Source organism: Oryza sativa, chromosome 12 (assembly GCF_034140825.1).
Source record: "Oryza sativa Japonica Group chromosome 12, ASM3414082v1".
NCBI lineage: Eukaryota > Viridiplantae > Streptophyta > Magnoliopsida > Poales > Poaceae > Oryza > Oryza sativa.
Genome location: NC_089046.1, coordinates 26,887,825 through 26,900,991, shown reverse-complemented (window position 1 = coordinate 26,900,991; position 13,167 = coordinate 26,887,825). Strand labels below are relative to the sequence as shown.

The following is a 13,167-nucleotide window of genomic DNA, read 5'->3' as shown; positions in this document are numbered from 1 at the left end:
TAGCAGCAGAAGTATATATATTTCAGAGCAATCAACATGGCAGAGGGAGACCTTGCATTTACTAGCGGATAATGTACTACAGAAGAATCAAAACCTATTGCTCACAGATGTTCCATACACAATGAGGTTAGGGACTGACTGTACAACAGTGTCGATGGGAATGGCGAAGTTTACCCCGGAGGAGATCCCAGTTCCTGAAACACAAGACAGAAATCCGTCCATTAATTGGCACAGCAGCATTTCAGTACACCTTCTGCACAGTATCTTTGCACCACTGAGATGACCCATTAATGGTTACAGAAATGTCTACATTTAATTCGTGAGATTTGCATTAATTGTTTGCTACGTTCAACATAAAGAGCAGTATCATATCATGGCCATCTAGTACAGAAGATCACACGAGCTGGCAATCCACAACAGCCATTTTCTTGTGTGTAGTACATCCGGTTTCCTTAAATTGAGTGAAAAGAACAAAGAACTGAAACAGATAAGTGTTTTTTTTCCTTTTATTTCTTTTTTATTTTGGGAGAAAGGGGTATTACCCAACTTCTGTTCCAAGCTAATAATTGTTTGGACAGGTACAGAAAATGCTGGGGATAACAGCGGTTTGAATTAGATAGTTTTACATCGCATAACCTGACCTGCATAGGGTATCAGTATCACCAAATAACAATGCGACACCGAACCAACTATTCAATTCTAATGAAATATCTCAGCAAGGCCACAACTTGTATTTCTAGAGAAAATCTAGCTTCCCAGCAAATCAAGGCAGAATGGAGAAAAGATCTTTGACCATAGGTATTGACTACATGGTAACAAGACTTTGCCTGCTGCTTGGGCAATATTATGATAAGGAGAATTAATTTTTGATCCTGACAGTCTGTTAACTATTCCTTTCATCATACAGGAACGAGGACTTATGAAAAGGATTCAACAAGGCATGATGCTGCATGGTCTCTGTTAGCTCTACAGTTACTTCTGTTATTCTTGGTTTCTCCCAACAAAGGATTCTCAATGACTAGAATCTTTGTACTGAATGCACAGCAAAATGTGGCACGCATAAAAACAGAAAGTATCGGTCCATTTTATACTCTTCGTGACAGATTAAAGCAGGCAAATGAAAATCATGTGAGCTGTACATCTTTTGATATTTAGGCAGTGCTGATCTTAATATAGGAGCATTACCTTTACGTGTGAATGTAGCTGTATTTACTCCAATTACATGACCATATGAGTCAATTAGTGGGCCACCTGAGTTACCTGTCATTTGTCAATGTTAGAAAATTATGTGAAATAAGGGGAAATTGTGCTTTTTGACATAATACAAATACCCAGCTTATATGACCAATGAACTCTGGATATTAAGCGACGAAGCTAAGGAACATGAAAAAACAAATACTACCTCCGTTTCAAGTTATAAGACTTTCTAGCATTGCCCACATTTATATAGATGTTAATGAATCTAGGCACACATATATGTCTAGATTCATTAACATATATATGACTATGGGTAATGCTAGAAAGTCTTATAATATGAAATGGAGGAAGTAGATGTGAAATGAAGAATTGTGGAATAAGAATCAAAAGCTGCCCTGCAAATCTTTAAAATTCCTGGAATTGAATGGTGTGTGCAGAACAATTATTTTCCACTTCAGAAAAGAAAAGAAAAGAACAATTATATTCCTGGAATGGAATTGAATTTATAAACACTTTACACTTATTTTCCATTCATTTCTTCTCAGCTTTTTCTTATCAAATTGTTCATGGCATACCAACAACACCAAAGTTTTGTGAATGAGATGATCATCACGAATTTTGTAGATAGTGGATATTTCATTGAGCAATGAAATCACATCCAGATCATTACGAATATATAGCACCACTTTCAGCTCCTCGGTAGCTAAATCCGTGGCTGTCAACTAACCTATAGGTTAGTTTATACACTAATAAATTGATCAGAAAATTTCTGTGCAGTTAAAATCATATTTAGAATTATCTATAGATCTTATTTTCAAAGGAATTATATTTGTTGGGCGGTTGGGCCACCAGTCCACCTCCCATTCTCTTTTCTCAAGGCCCATTGAGAAGCTATACCATGATTGCATCCAACTCTAATTCATAGGCTTTGACACCTGGACTCTTGGGCATTTAGGCCAGCCCATATCAAGTTCACCCAATCATACCCTTTAAGGTCTGGCCACAAAACAACGCACCAACAAGGCAACAAGTTATGCCCTTTTATACATATATTTTTTTAGAACAGTGAACGTATCTTCCAACATCACTTACAACACAAACAGTTTTTCACCATGCTCGCCATATGGCGTACATATTTAGCTGATGCTTGTGTTAGTCCCTATTTCAACCTTACAGTCAGATAATTCACACCACCACACTGAAATATGCTCTGTTCATGCATCTAATCCAAACAGAACAAGTTCCATAGATCTAACGTTCTTCTAGGAAAGCACAGCACTAGTAATATAACACGAAAGCACATCTCAGATGAGCTTTCTATTTGGAGGACCATGCCCCTGGTTTCTACTCACATAGAGAACAGACAACCCAGTCCATACGTCAAGTACCAAAAAAGAAGTAACCACTAAGGCACAAGATAAGCCCAAAAAGAAGTGAATCTGAAAGACTACATCAGTACATTTAAAATTAAATTAAATGTATCTCAACTGAGATAGAGCAAAAGCAAAATATGAAATGTTGCCATCGGCCATATTTCAAATTAAATAATCAGTACACTACACCATTTCAGAACTAGTTGGTACTTGGAGTATGTCACAAGGAAAGATGATTTACTCTATATAATTGAAGGTGATATTTAAGCCCTACATGACATGGAATGAAGCAAGAGATTACCAGAATTTATAGCAGCATCTGTCTGTATAGCCCCACGAATCGGCCTCCCATTGGGAGATGGTATCTCCCTCCCCAATCCACTAACCACCTATAAGATACTTCAGTGATCATATAATCATATTTACTCCCCTACTGTTTCCCGGTCAAATATATATATATATATATATATATATATAATCAGATTTACCAAATACTCTAGTTTTGACATATGAATGTTGCACTAACAGGTAATTTCACAAATGGATCCACCTTGGAATATGGGACTCTGGCAATTTCAGAGCTTTGTACTAAACAAAAACTTAGAAAAATTTTAAGGCATAATTACCCCAGTAGTTAGGGTGTGCTCATATCCATAAGGGTTACCAATGGCAAAGCAGCTCTGCCCAACTCGCAAGCCCTTTGATGTTCCAATCAGAGCAGGCCTCAACTTATCACCATCAACATCAACCTGCAGCACCAATAGACTTCAAATATTGAATTTGGAACCAGATTCACATAACTGAAACTTCATCAACAAAAGGTGCATTACCTTCAGAACAGCAAGATCATACGATGGATCACACCCTACTAGCCTTCCTTCCTTCAAATAACTATTCCCACTAGAATCCTCCAATAACACCTAAAGGAAACACTAAACAATTAGCCAATGGTTAAAACTTAAAAGGCAAGAACAAGGAAGGTCACTATCTTTAGTTAATAACACTTCAGTGTATAACAGCAACAGGAAACCTTGCAGCGATGAAATGCAGATCCATCCCCAGCTAATTTTGCAACCACATGGTAATTTGTCACCTGAACGACCAATGTGACCAATCAGTTTTTGAAACATTAAAGAACAATACTCTAGCATTATGATCACATATTTGCGCATATGAATGCATCAGGATTCCATATTTTGAACAAAGTTAGCAAGAAATAATCCATAAGGTGATACTCCTTCCGTTTCTAAATATTTAACGCCGTTGACTTTTTTAAATATGTTTAACCGTTTGTCTTATTCAAAAAAATTTAAGTAATTATTAATTCTTTTTTATCATTTGTTAAATATACTTATATGTATACATATAGTTTTACATGTTCCATAAAAGTTTTTGAATAAGACGAACGGTTAAACATGTGCTAAAAAGTCAACGGTGTCAAATATTTAGAAACGGAGGGAGTAATTGTTTTCTTTTTAAAACAAGATGATGATATCTTTTTGGGGGTGAAATGGAGATGGTCGGTGCTTGCTCACAATGTGGCCCGCGGTGTCCCAGACGAACCCAGAGCCGGTCCCCTCCACCGTGGCGCCCCCCTCCTCGCCGTCCTCCGCCTCCACCGCTTGCCCGCCTCCCCGTCCCGGCGTCCGCCCGACGACGAGGTCCTTGATGAACACCACCGACGGCGACGCCTCCTGCATATATAGGAGGAAAAAAAGGTGATGGTCGGATCAGCGCGTTAGGGTTTAGGACGCGGCGTGCTGGAATCTACTACCACCTGGAAGAGGCGCACAACGCGGGCCTCGTCGATGTCCTCGCCGCCTCCGCCGCCGGGGTCGGCGCGGGCGGGGCGCGGCCGAGGGGAGGCCGCGAGGAGGAGGAGCGCCGCTGCGGCGGCGGCGGAGGCGGAGGAAGCGCGGCGTGTGGTGGCGAAGGGTGGTGAGTTGGGAGGCGGCGGCGGCGGCGGTGGCGGTGGCCGGAGGAGGAGAAGGCGGAGCAGCGGGTGGACCGCCATGGCTGGAGTGGCGCTCGTTGGACGCGCGCTATCTGATGCGTGGCTGGGAGCGAAGGCGGTATTGTTGAAATACGCCTTCATCTTTGCAAAGCGAATTTTGGGAGCACGCCTTGTACGTTTCAATTTCGAGAGAGAGTGGAAAAAAAAAAGGTTTATGCCATTTCGACCAGATTCTAACAATCAGTAGTTATGTAACCACGAAAATAAACTAAAAATACCTACTAGCTTCTCAGAATCTCTTGGCTCAACCAAGAGTCTGTTTGGGGAGCTTCTAGCAACGGTAGATTATCACAGAATCTTCAGTTCCCCCAATAGTCGAGATTGTCACCAAGATTTTGACAACATTTAGTTATAGAACCCAAAAAATAAATTAGAACCTAGGAGCTGGAAAACACAGCTTCTCTAGATTTTTCAAAAGTTGGCTAACAGCCAGCAGATTCTCATAATCTTGAGCTCCTCCAACCAGGGCGTAAGATTGACATGAACACCAGCAATGTAAGTAAACAATGAAAATGTTTCATCTCGGAGTAGAAATTTACTGAATACGATTGAATTAATATGGTGGATTCATTTGTTCTTCCAAATGGACCCAGGTATGCTCCTAGAAATGCAGTTAGTTTGATCATTGGCCTAAGAAAGCTTTTAGGTTGTGTTTAGTTCAACGCAAAGTTTGGATTTTTGTTGAAATTGAAGATGATGTGACTGAAAAGTAGTGTGTGTATGACAGGTTGATGTGATGGAAAAGGACTGAAGTTTGGATCCAAACTTTAGATCTAAACACAGCCTTAGAATTGCAGTTATTTCGGGAAGTATGGAATATTTTTCATTTGACAAAAGCCGCAATACAACGCAGGTAATTTCAGTCGTATTAGCAATCAAATTTATAAAAGTTTGACAGCAATACTTTGAAAAACAAGTCAAAAAGGAACAGGGATAACGCAAAAAGCAGCTAGCAGCATGATTAATTCGACGAAGGCTGCACACTGCGTACAAGAAAAACGACTGATGTTATTATATACACTTCATCAGTATAACACTCCACACACACAACAAACATATATCGCTACCATTTTCTGTGAATCATCAAACATGAACTACTACTGGTAGTATAATAATACTGGTAGTATAATAATTCTGGCCGGCGACGAGCAAATTAAAGTCATACAATGTCGTGGTTCATCGGTGAATGCGCCACCGGGACAACGGCGGCGCCGGTGAGCTCGTCGAGGGCGTCCTCCTCCGTCGCGGCGGGTGGCCTCGCCTTGGGGTCGTACCTCTTGCTCGCCGGGTTCGCCGCCGGGTCGTACCTCTTGACGACCAGCACCGACGCCGACGTCCTGAACTCCGGCGACGCCAGGTAGCTCCCCACGGGGCCCAGCTCGTCGGGCTTCTCCACCAGCGGCGCCGTCGGCGGCATCCTCCCCACCACGAACACGCTGAACATGGACAGCGAGTTGATCGCCTCCATCACCTCCGCCTTGCTCTGCGCCGGCCGCTCGTCGAACCGCACCGACCCGTCCTTCACCATGCCCACCTTCGACTTGAACGCCTCCACCGCCGCCTCGTCGGCGGCGTCCTCCTCGTCGGGCTGCGCGCGACTCGGCCTGAACCGCTCCAGCGTCACGGCGACACCAGGGTGCTCCGCCATCCGCGTCGCGTACGCCAGGGCCTCGCGGTCGTCGGGCCCGCCGAAGAAGAGCGCCGCCACGGAGAAGGCCACGTTCTTGGCGGACACCTGGGCGTGGCCGCCGAGGCCGCGGTCGACGAGGACGGCGACGGAGCAGGGCGCCTCGCGGAGGACGCGCTTGTTGATGGCGTGGTACGCGGAGCCGAGGGACTGGAACGTGCCGTCGTGCTGGAGCATCTTGTGGTACGGCATGACGACGATGGCGGCGCGCTTGGCGGTGGCGCTGTCGATGACGTCGCGGTGGATGGTGTCCAGGTCGGAGATGGCCGTCATGGGGCGCACCCGCACCGAGCTCAGCTGCTGGAACGCCTCGAACGCCACCACCATCTGCTCGGCCTTGTCGCCGGAGTTGAAGAACGGCATGCCGTTGCGGCGGGCGCGCTGCACCAGGGTGATCGCCGACGACCGCTCCGAGAGCTCCACGAGGTGCATGGCGTACATCACGAGGCGGCCGCGCCCGGTGCCCCGCGACGACTCGACGAGGTTGAGCAGCGTCGGGATGTTGCGGTTGGTGTGGAAGCAGGCCAGCACGCGCAGCTCGCCGTCGGCCTCGCCGCCGTCCACGGTGCGGCGCTTGTACGGCGCCGTCGGCCGCGCCGGCTTGTAGATGGCCATGACGATCGGCGTCGTGATGAACGTGGTGAACAGCGCCATGAGCACCATGATGGCGAACGCCTCGTCGTTGAGCACCTTGCGATCCTTGCCGATGTTGAGGACGATGAGCTCGACGAGCCCCTTGGTGTTCATCAGGAACCCCAGCGTGACGGCCTCCCGGACAGGGATCTTGACGAGCAACGACGTGATCACCGTGCCGCCGATCTTGCCAAGGCAGGCATTGACGATGACGAGCACAAGCAACCCCCATGACTTGGCTCCACGTATGGTGGCCACATTGGTCTTGAGGCCACTGGAGACGAAGTAGAGTGGCAGGAAGAGGCCGGAGATGAGGTCCTCCACCTTCTCGATGAGCACGCCGGCGAACGGCCCGTCCTTGGGGACGGCGATGCCGACGAGGAACGCACCAAACAGCGCATGGATGCCGATGGTGTCGGTGACGAAGCCGGCGGCGAGGACGATGGCGAGGGTGGCACAAATGTACAGCTCCTTGACGGGCTCCCCCTCCGGTGACCGCCGCGCCATCCACGCCAGCGCGGGGCGGAGGAACAGGAAGATGGCGGCGACGAAGCCGGCGGCGGTGAGGAGCACCCAGAGCGAGATGATCGGCGAGCCGGAGCCGGAGAGCGCGACGGCGAGCGCCAGCAGGATCCACGCGGCGACGTCGTTGACCGCCGCGGCTGACATGGCCATGCGGCCGAGGTCGGTGGTCAGGAGCTTGAGCTCGGCGAGGATGCGGGCGAGCACCGGGAACGCGGTGATGGAGAGCGCGACGCCCATGAACACCAGGAACGGCGCCTGCGGGGCGCCCTTGACGATGGTGGCGCGGAACGCGAAGGAGGTGCCGATGCCGAGCGCGAAGGGGGCGGAGATGCCGGCGAGGGCGATGGCGAGGGCCTTCTTGCCGGTGCGGCGGATGGCGGAGATGTCGAGCTCGAGGCCGACGAGGAAGAGGAAGAAGAGGAGGCCGAGGTTGGCCAGCGTGTCCAGGACGGTCATGCTCTTTGGCGGGAACACGTTGTGCAAGAACTTGCTGCTCCGGCCCAGCGCTGACGGCCCAAGAAGGATACCACCCTGCATCAACCACCAAGCCATTGTTAGCCAACAAATCATACAGTGACCTTTCGGTTCAAATTGAAATGAGTAAATTTCACAAATCTACATATACTTGGATCAAATTATGACAAAACTATAGAATTTAGTGATAAAGTTATCAAAGAACTACATATTTTTAGTTTAGATCCACAACACTATATTTATTTAAAGTTACAAAATCTTTAGTTTTGTGATAAAATTATTGTTAAATTTATAGTTTTATGATAAAATAGTTGTTAAATCTGTAGTTTTGTGATATAATACCTTAAATTGTAGTTTTGTGATAAATTTAGCACTAAATCTGTAGTTTTATTAAACACGTTCATAAATCTGTAGTTTTGTGAAACACATTGTTAAATCTGTAGTTTGTGATAGTTTAATTAAAGTATGTGTAGTTTTGTGAAATTTACTCAATTGGAGAAAACACTTGAATGCTTGTAATATCACTCCATTTGTGAACAAGTTTAGCGTTTTTCATTAGAGCAGCAGTGGTTATATGTAAGAACGTAACACTGGAAGAACATGAACATGTAGTGTGCTGTAGAATTCGTGCTTATCAAGGTTCTATAGTTGCTCCCCGGTAAAAGAAAGAAAGAAAACAAAACAAAACAAACCGTGTAAGTTTAGTGGTCATGGATGACCTTGTTGTTTAATTTGTGGTTCATAACAATTTAAAGTTGAGCTACCGGCCAATAGTTGTGTAATTTTCTGTAGGAAAAACTGAATGATGCTGTAAGAAATGATCTAAGCAACAAAGAATAAGTTGGTCAGAGGGCATGGCAAGGAATGCCAATAGATAATTACGCATCCACGAATGGTTACAAGTTACTTGCTTTGCTTGATGAACGAAAAGCATTGTTTAATAGCAGTTGGCACTGTTACCTACTTACCTGTACTCTTTTTCTTGCTTAAGCAATTTCTGCAAGTCAAAGACAGCTAGCTAATCAGGAAGCATATCTTTCTTTCAATAATGCATTCAACTATTCACCTTAATTTTTCCCCGGGTCTATTATATCCTAAATATAGTGTTGACTTCGACTAATAAAACAACACAAGAAATACAACCAAACCTTGCACTGAACCTATTGGCAAGAAACAGGTCCACATTCATTTTCTTCATCACTTCTTAAGAATCAGTGGTTTTTTTTAGAAAATTTAAGAATCAGTGGTGGCTTACTGTAAGAAGCTAGGGGCTATGCATGCGAAATGAACGTGCAGTAAACTGCAGATTGGCTAGCTAGTTAATCAGTGCAGTTGAAAGTCAGCAGACTGTACAGTTCCTAAAACTATTTTCTTCTCCTAGTTCTCTATAAAATGCAGATTATTACAGCTCCTCAGAGTTAATTCTTTCTAACAAGATGAAAGTGACATGCATGTATGGCAAAAGTCACCGATGCAGTTCACACTTTTCAGTAAACACATGGCAACATTGTCCAAACTCCAGGACACAGATCACAGATGTGGTGGATATCACGAATGCAAGTTGCAACCAGAAATCACATCTTTCTGGGAGAAATTAAGATGTGATATCTCTATGGCAAATAGTGTCCCCTCTAAACGTGGTGCAAGCAAAGAGAGTAGTTGCCCTGAAGTTTAGGAGTATAAATATATACTATTGTTTGAAGATGCTAGGAATCTTCTTGCTTCTAGGTGAGCGAATATCTCTGATCTCTTGGAAAACAAAGCATATAAACCTGAAGTATCTGAGGCAGGTATCCCCTAGGAGAGTCAGTATCCAGCCTGCCTGATGCGGTTGTCTACCACGTGAGAAGCACGGCTCAGCCAAAGTCTTCCCTTATTATAGGATCTAAGGAACCTAATGTGGTATTGATTAATCAACCAATAGCTAATTTGGGGAAATATATATTGCACTAATTACATATTGCATTGGTTCTTTAGATGCATGCCTCTTTCCTTCGTCTGATCCTATAATGATGAAACTATATAGTATCAAGGTAAGGCAGTTACTGATTGTATGTTATGAAAAAGGAAAACTAAGTTACTACCATATGTTTTAGCTTCCACATCCAGTTAATATGGGCTTTAATCATGTTCATGTATCATTCCTCCTCCTGCCATACTGTCAATGTAATAGTATCACAATAATTTCTTCCTCCAATTGCCATTTTCAATCCATTTTTATAGGCCACGTGAGTGTTTCTTTTGAAAATTAAAAACGCAGGCATCCAGTTAAACCTCTTCTTTTTTATATTTTTCTGGAAAAGAAAATCTCGAACTCTCACACCAATCATTTTTTCACCGGACAACTCTCACCAACCTAATCCATACCCACTGCTCATATTCACACCCTAATAACTATTCCATCCGTCCCTAAATATTTGACGCCGTTAACTTTTTTAAACATGTTTGGCCGTTCGTTTTATTCAAAAAATTTAAGTAATTATTAATTCTTCTCCTATCGTTTGATTCATTGTTAAATATAATTTTATGTATACATATAGTTTTACATATTTCACAATTTTTTTTGAATAAGGAGAACGATCAAATATGTTTAAAAAAGTCAAATGTGTCAAATATTTAGGAACAGGTGGAGTACTTAAATGAATCCCAAGGTCCCAAGGCAAGCACCAACTCCTAGATGTGATTGATCTACTTAAGAACACGAACACTAAACAATATATTTGTACAAACTCTACTAGAGGGGTTTTTAAAATATTTCTCAAGTAATAATCACTGCAAAATTCAAGTCAACATATATTATCAAACCAGTACCCCGTCAAATTTGGTGTTAATCAGTCCATGCCCACTCTGTTCATATTCATATATCCCAATAAGTAATAAATGAATCCCAAATCAGGCAAGCACCAACTCCTAGATGTGATTGATCATCTACTTTAAGAACACGAACAAACAGTACTAAACAAGATTTGTATACAAAGTATTTTTATTAAAAATATTTGTCGAGTAACAAATAAGTGCGAAATTCAAGTCTACATATTATCAAACTAGTGGTACCCCACGAAATTTAGTCAGCTGAATGTGTATGCGTCTCTATCACGCACGATCGCAACGGAAACGGGGGAAGAAAAAGGCCACGAAAAGGATTCGATTGTCCCATCGGCTCCGATTTTCAAAAATTCCAACCCCCGCAACAACAATTTCCTCCCCCAATTTCGCAGTTATTGTTCCACTTGCGCGAGATTTTCAGCGCCTTCACATCCAAGGACAACAAAATTCAGAAGCTGGGAATTAACAGAGCCTTCACCTCGAAGGACATGGAGATTTTCAGAGGGGAACAGAGAAACGGATAAGGACAAAGCAAGCAAGCAACAAGAGAGAGAGAGAGAGAGAGAGAGAGAGAGAGGCGGAGGGGAACACGGCACGCCGCAACCGACCGAGCGAAACCCTAGGCGCCCCGGGCCGAACCGGGTTGGTCCACAGTACTACACTAGCAGAGCAGGTAGCCATGGCGGAAGGAGGACTTACGATGATCTCGGCGATGACGCGGGGCTGGCGGAGGGGGCGGAGGAGGTAGGCGAGGACGCGGGTGACGACGACGACGAGGCAGATCTGGAGGATGATGAGCGGCAGCGCGAAGTCCAGCGGGTTCTCCTTCTGGAACGCCCCCTGCGACGTCGCCTTCATCGCCGCCGGGCAGCTGCCTCCGCTCGCCGCCATCCTCTACTCCTCCTTACTGGTGACTTCTCACTCCCCCCGCCGCCGGAGTGGACCACCAATGCGCTTCGCCGCCGCCGCCGCCGCACCACGGCGAGGAGGGAGGAGTCGATCGAGTCGAGTCGGAGAAGCGAACACGAATCAGACACGCACAGCCACACTCGGCAGCCGCGTGGGGGTGGGGCGCTATATATAGGGGAGGCCGCGTCGGCCGGGGTGCCACGTCAGCACCCGAGGAGGAGTCTCTCAGAAGAGGATTAGGAGAAGGAGACGATGAAGAAGGCGGTTACAAATACTACTACTGCTACAAGTCGGTCGAGACAAGACACAAGAGGGGATTTTTTTTTATTATTATTATGTCCCATAATATAAGACAGGGTTAAGATTGATACGGTTATCTTATAATTTTTTATTATATATTAACAAAATTATGAACATATGAAAGTAAATTCAAATGGCAATTCAATGATATAATTTTTAGCAAGTAAAATTCAATTCATATTCAAAATGTTTTAAAGATGGAATCTTGAAATGTGTGTGTGTCGAGTATAAGCGATTGTAAAACGGTGTTCTTTTTTAATTAGAATATAAGTTTATCTTGATTTTTTGTTATCAATGCATTTTAAACTGTTAAATAGTGTTTTTTAACGAAAACAAGTTACTTTAAAATGTAAAGAAATAAAGTTGGTAAGGGAGAATATAAATATTGTCTCTGGATTTCAAAATCTATTATATTTTAGGATAAATTTAAAGAGCAAAATCCCTTATTTATTATGAGACGAAGGGAGCAGTACGTAGAAGCAAAACTCTAATAATCCCACATGCATACAAGAAAATTTTTTTAAAAAATGCAGCCTCTACTGCTTGCTTATAGGTTAGATTGTTTGAGATTAGTTTAGGGCAATAATGCATACCAAGCGTTGACATTGCCCATGCCTTGTCTACACGATGGAAAATCTAAAAAACATGCGTACACACAATGCAAGCAGAGAGAATCTGAGATTTTAGACACGGTATATAATAGTACTAGTAGCTAGCTACTCCCTCCGTTTCAAGTTATAAAACGTTTTGACTTTTGTCAAAAGTTAAACTACTTCAAATTTAATTAAGCTTATAGAAAAATATAGTAATATTTATAATATTAAATTAGTTTCATTAAATCAATAATTAAATATATTTTCATAATAAATTTGTCTTGGGTTGAAAATGCTACTCCCTCCATCTACTTTTGATAGTCATATTTTTAAATCTGAAAAATTTATTTTTGATAGGCATATTTCAATCCAACAACTTATCATCTTAATGGATTTCTTGGATTTAATGCGTGACTCTTCATTCTTCCACACAAGATTGGCTACATGAGTATCGAGAAATGTAAATATTAATGATCGCTTGTTTACGAGGAATGACTAGTAGCATGTTTAGATGGATGATAAGTAGAATCAGTTATCGTTGGTCTGTGTGCCAAGATGAAATATGACTATCAAAAATAGATGGAGGGAGTATTATTTTTTCTACAAACTTAGTCAAATTTGAAGCAGATTGACTTT

At 43.7% G+C, this 13,167-nt stretch overlaps 2 protein-coding genes across 2 annotated transcripts; both read right to left on the bottom strand.

Moving 5' to 3' along the window:
• Positions 1–4,625, bottom strand: LOC4352801 (protease Do-like 5, chloroplastic). Its single transcript, XM_015764567.3, has 8 exons — positions 4,348–4,625; positions 4,106–4,264; positions 3,601–3,663; positions 3,401–3,490; positions 3,197–3,319; positions 2,872–2,959; positions 1,186–1,260; positions 1–194 (listed from the first exon to the last, which is right to left on the bottom strand). The coding sequence occupies exons 1-8, from the start codon at positions 4,582–4,584 to the stop codon at positions 88–90; spliced, it is 942 nt and encodes a 313-aa protein (XP_015620053.1). The 5' UTR covers positions 4,585–4,625; the 3' UTR covers positions 1–87.
• An 893-nt stretch (positions 4,626–5,518) lies between these two features.
• Positions 5,519–11,780, bottom strand: LOC4352800 (cation/H(+) antiporter 19). The gene is made up of 2 exons (XM_015764566.3): positions 11,429–11,780; positions 5,519–7,960 (listed from the first exon to the last, which is right to left on the bottom strand). The coding sequence occupies exons 1-2, from the start codon at positions 11,618–11,620 to the stop codon at positions 5,744–5,746; spliced, it is 2,409 nt and encodes an 802-aa protein (XP_015620052.1). The 5' UTR covers positions 11,621–11,780; the 3' UTR covers positions 5,519–5,743.
• Positions 11,781–13,167: the final 1,387 nt, after the last annotated feature.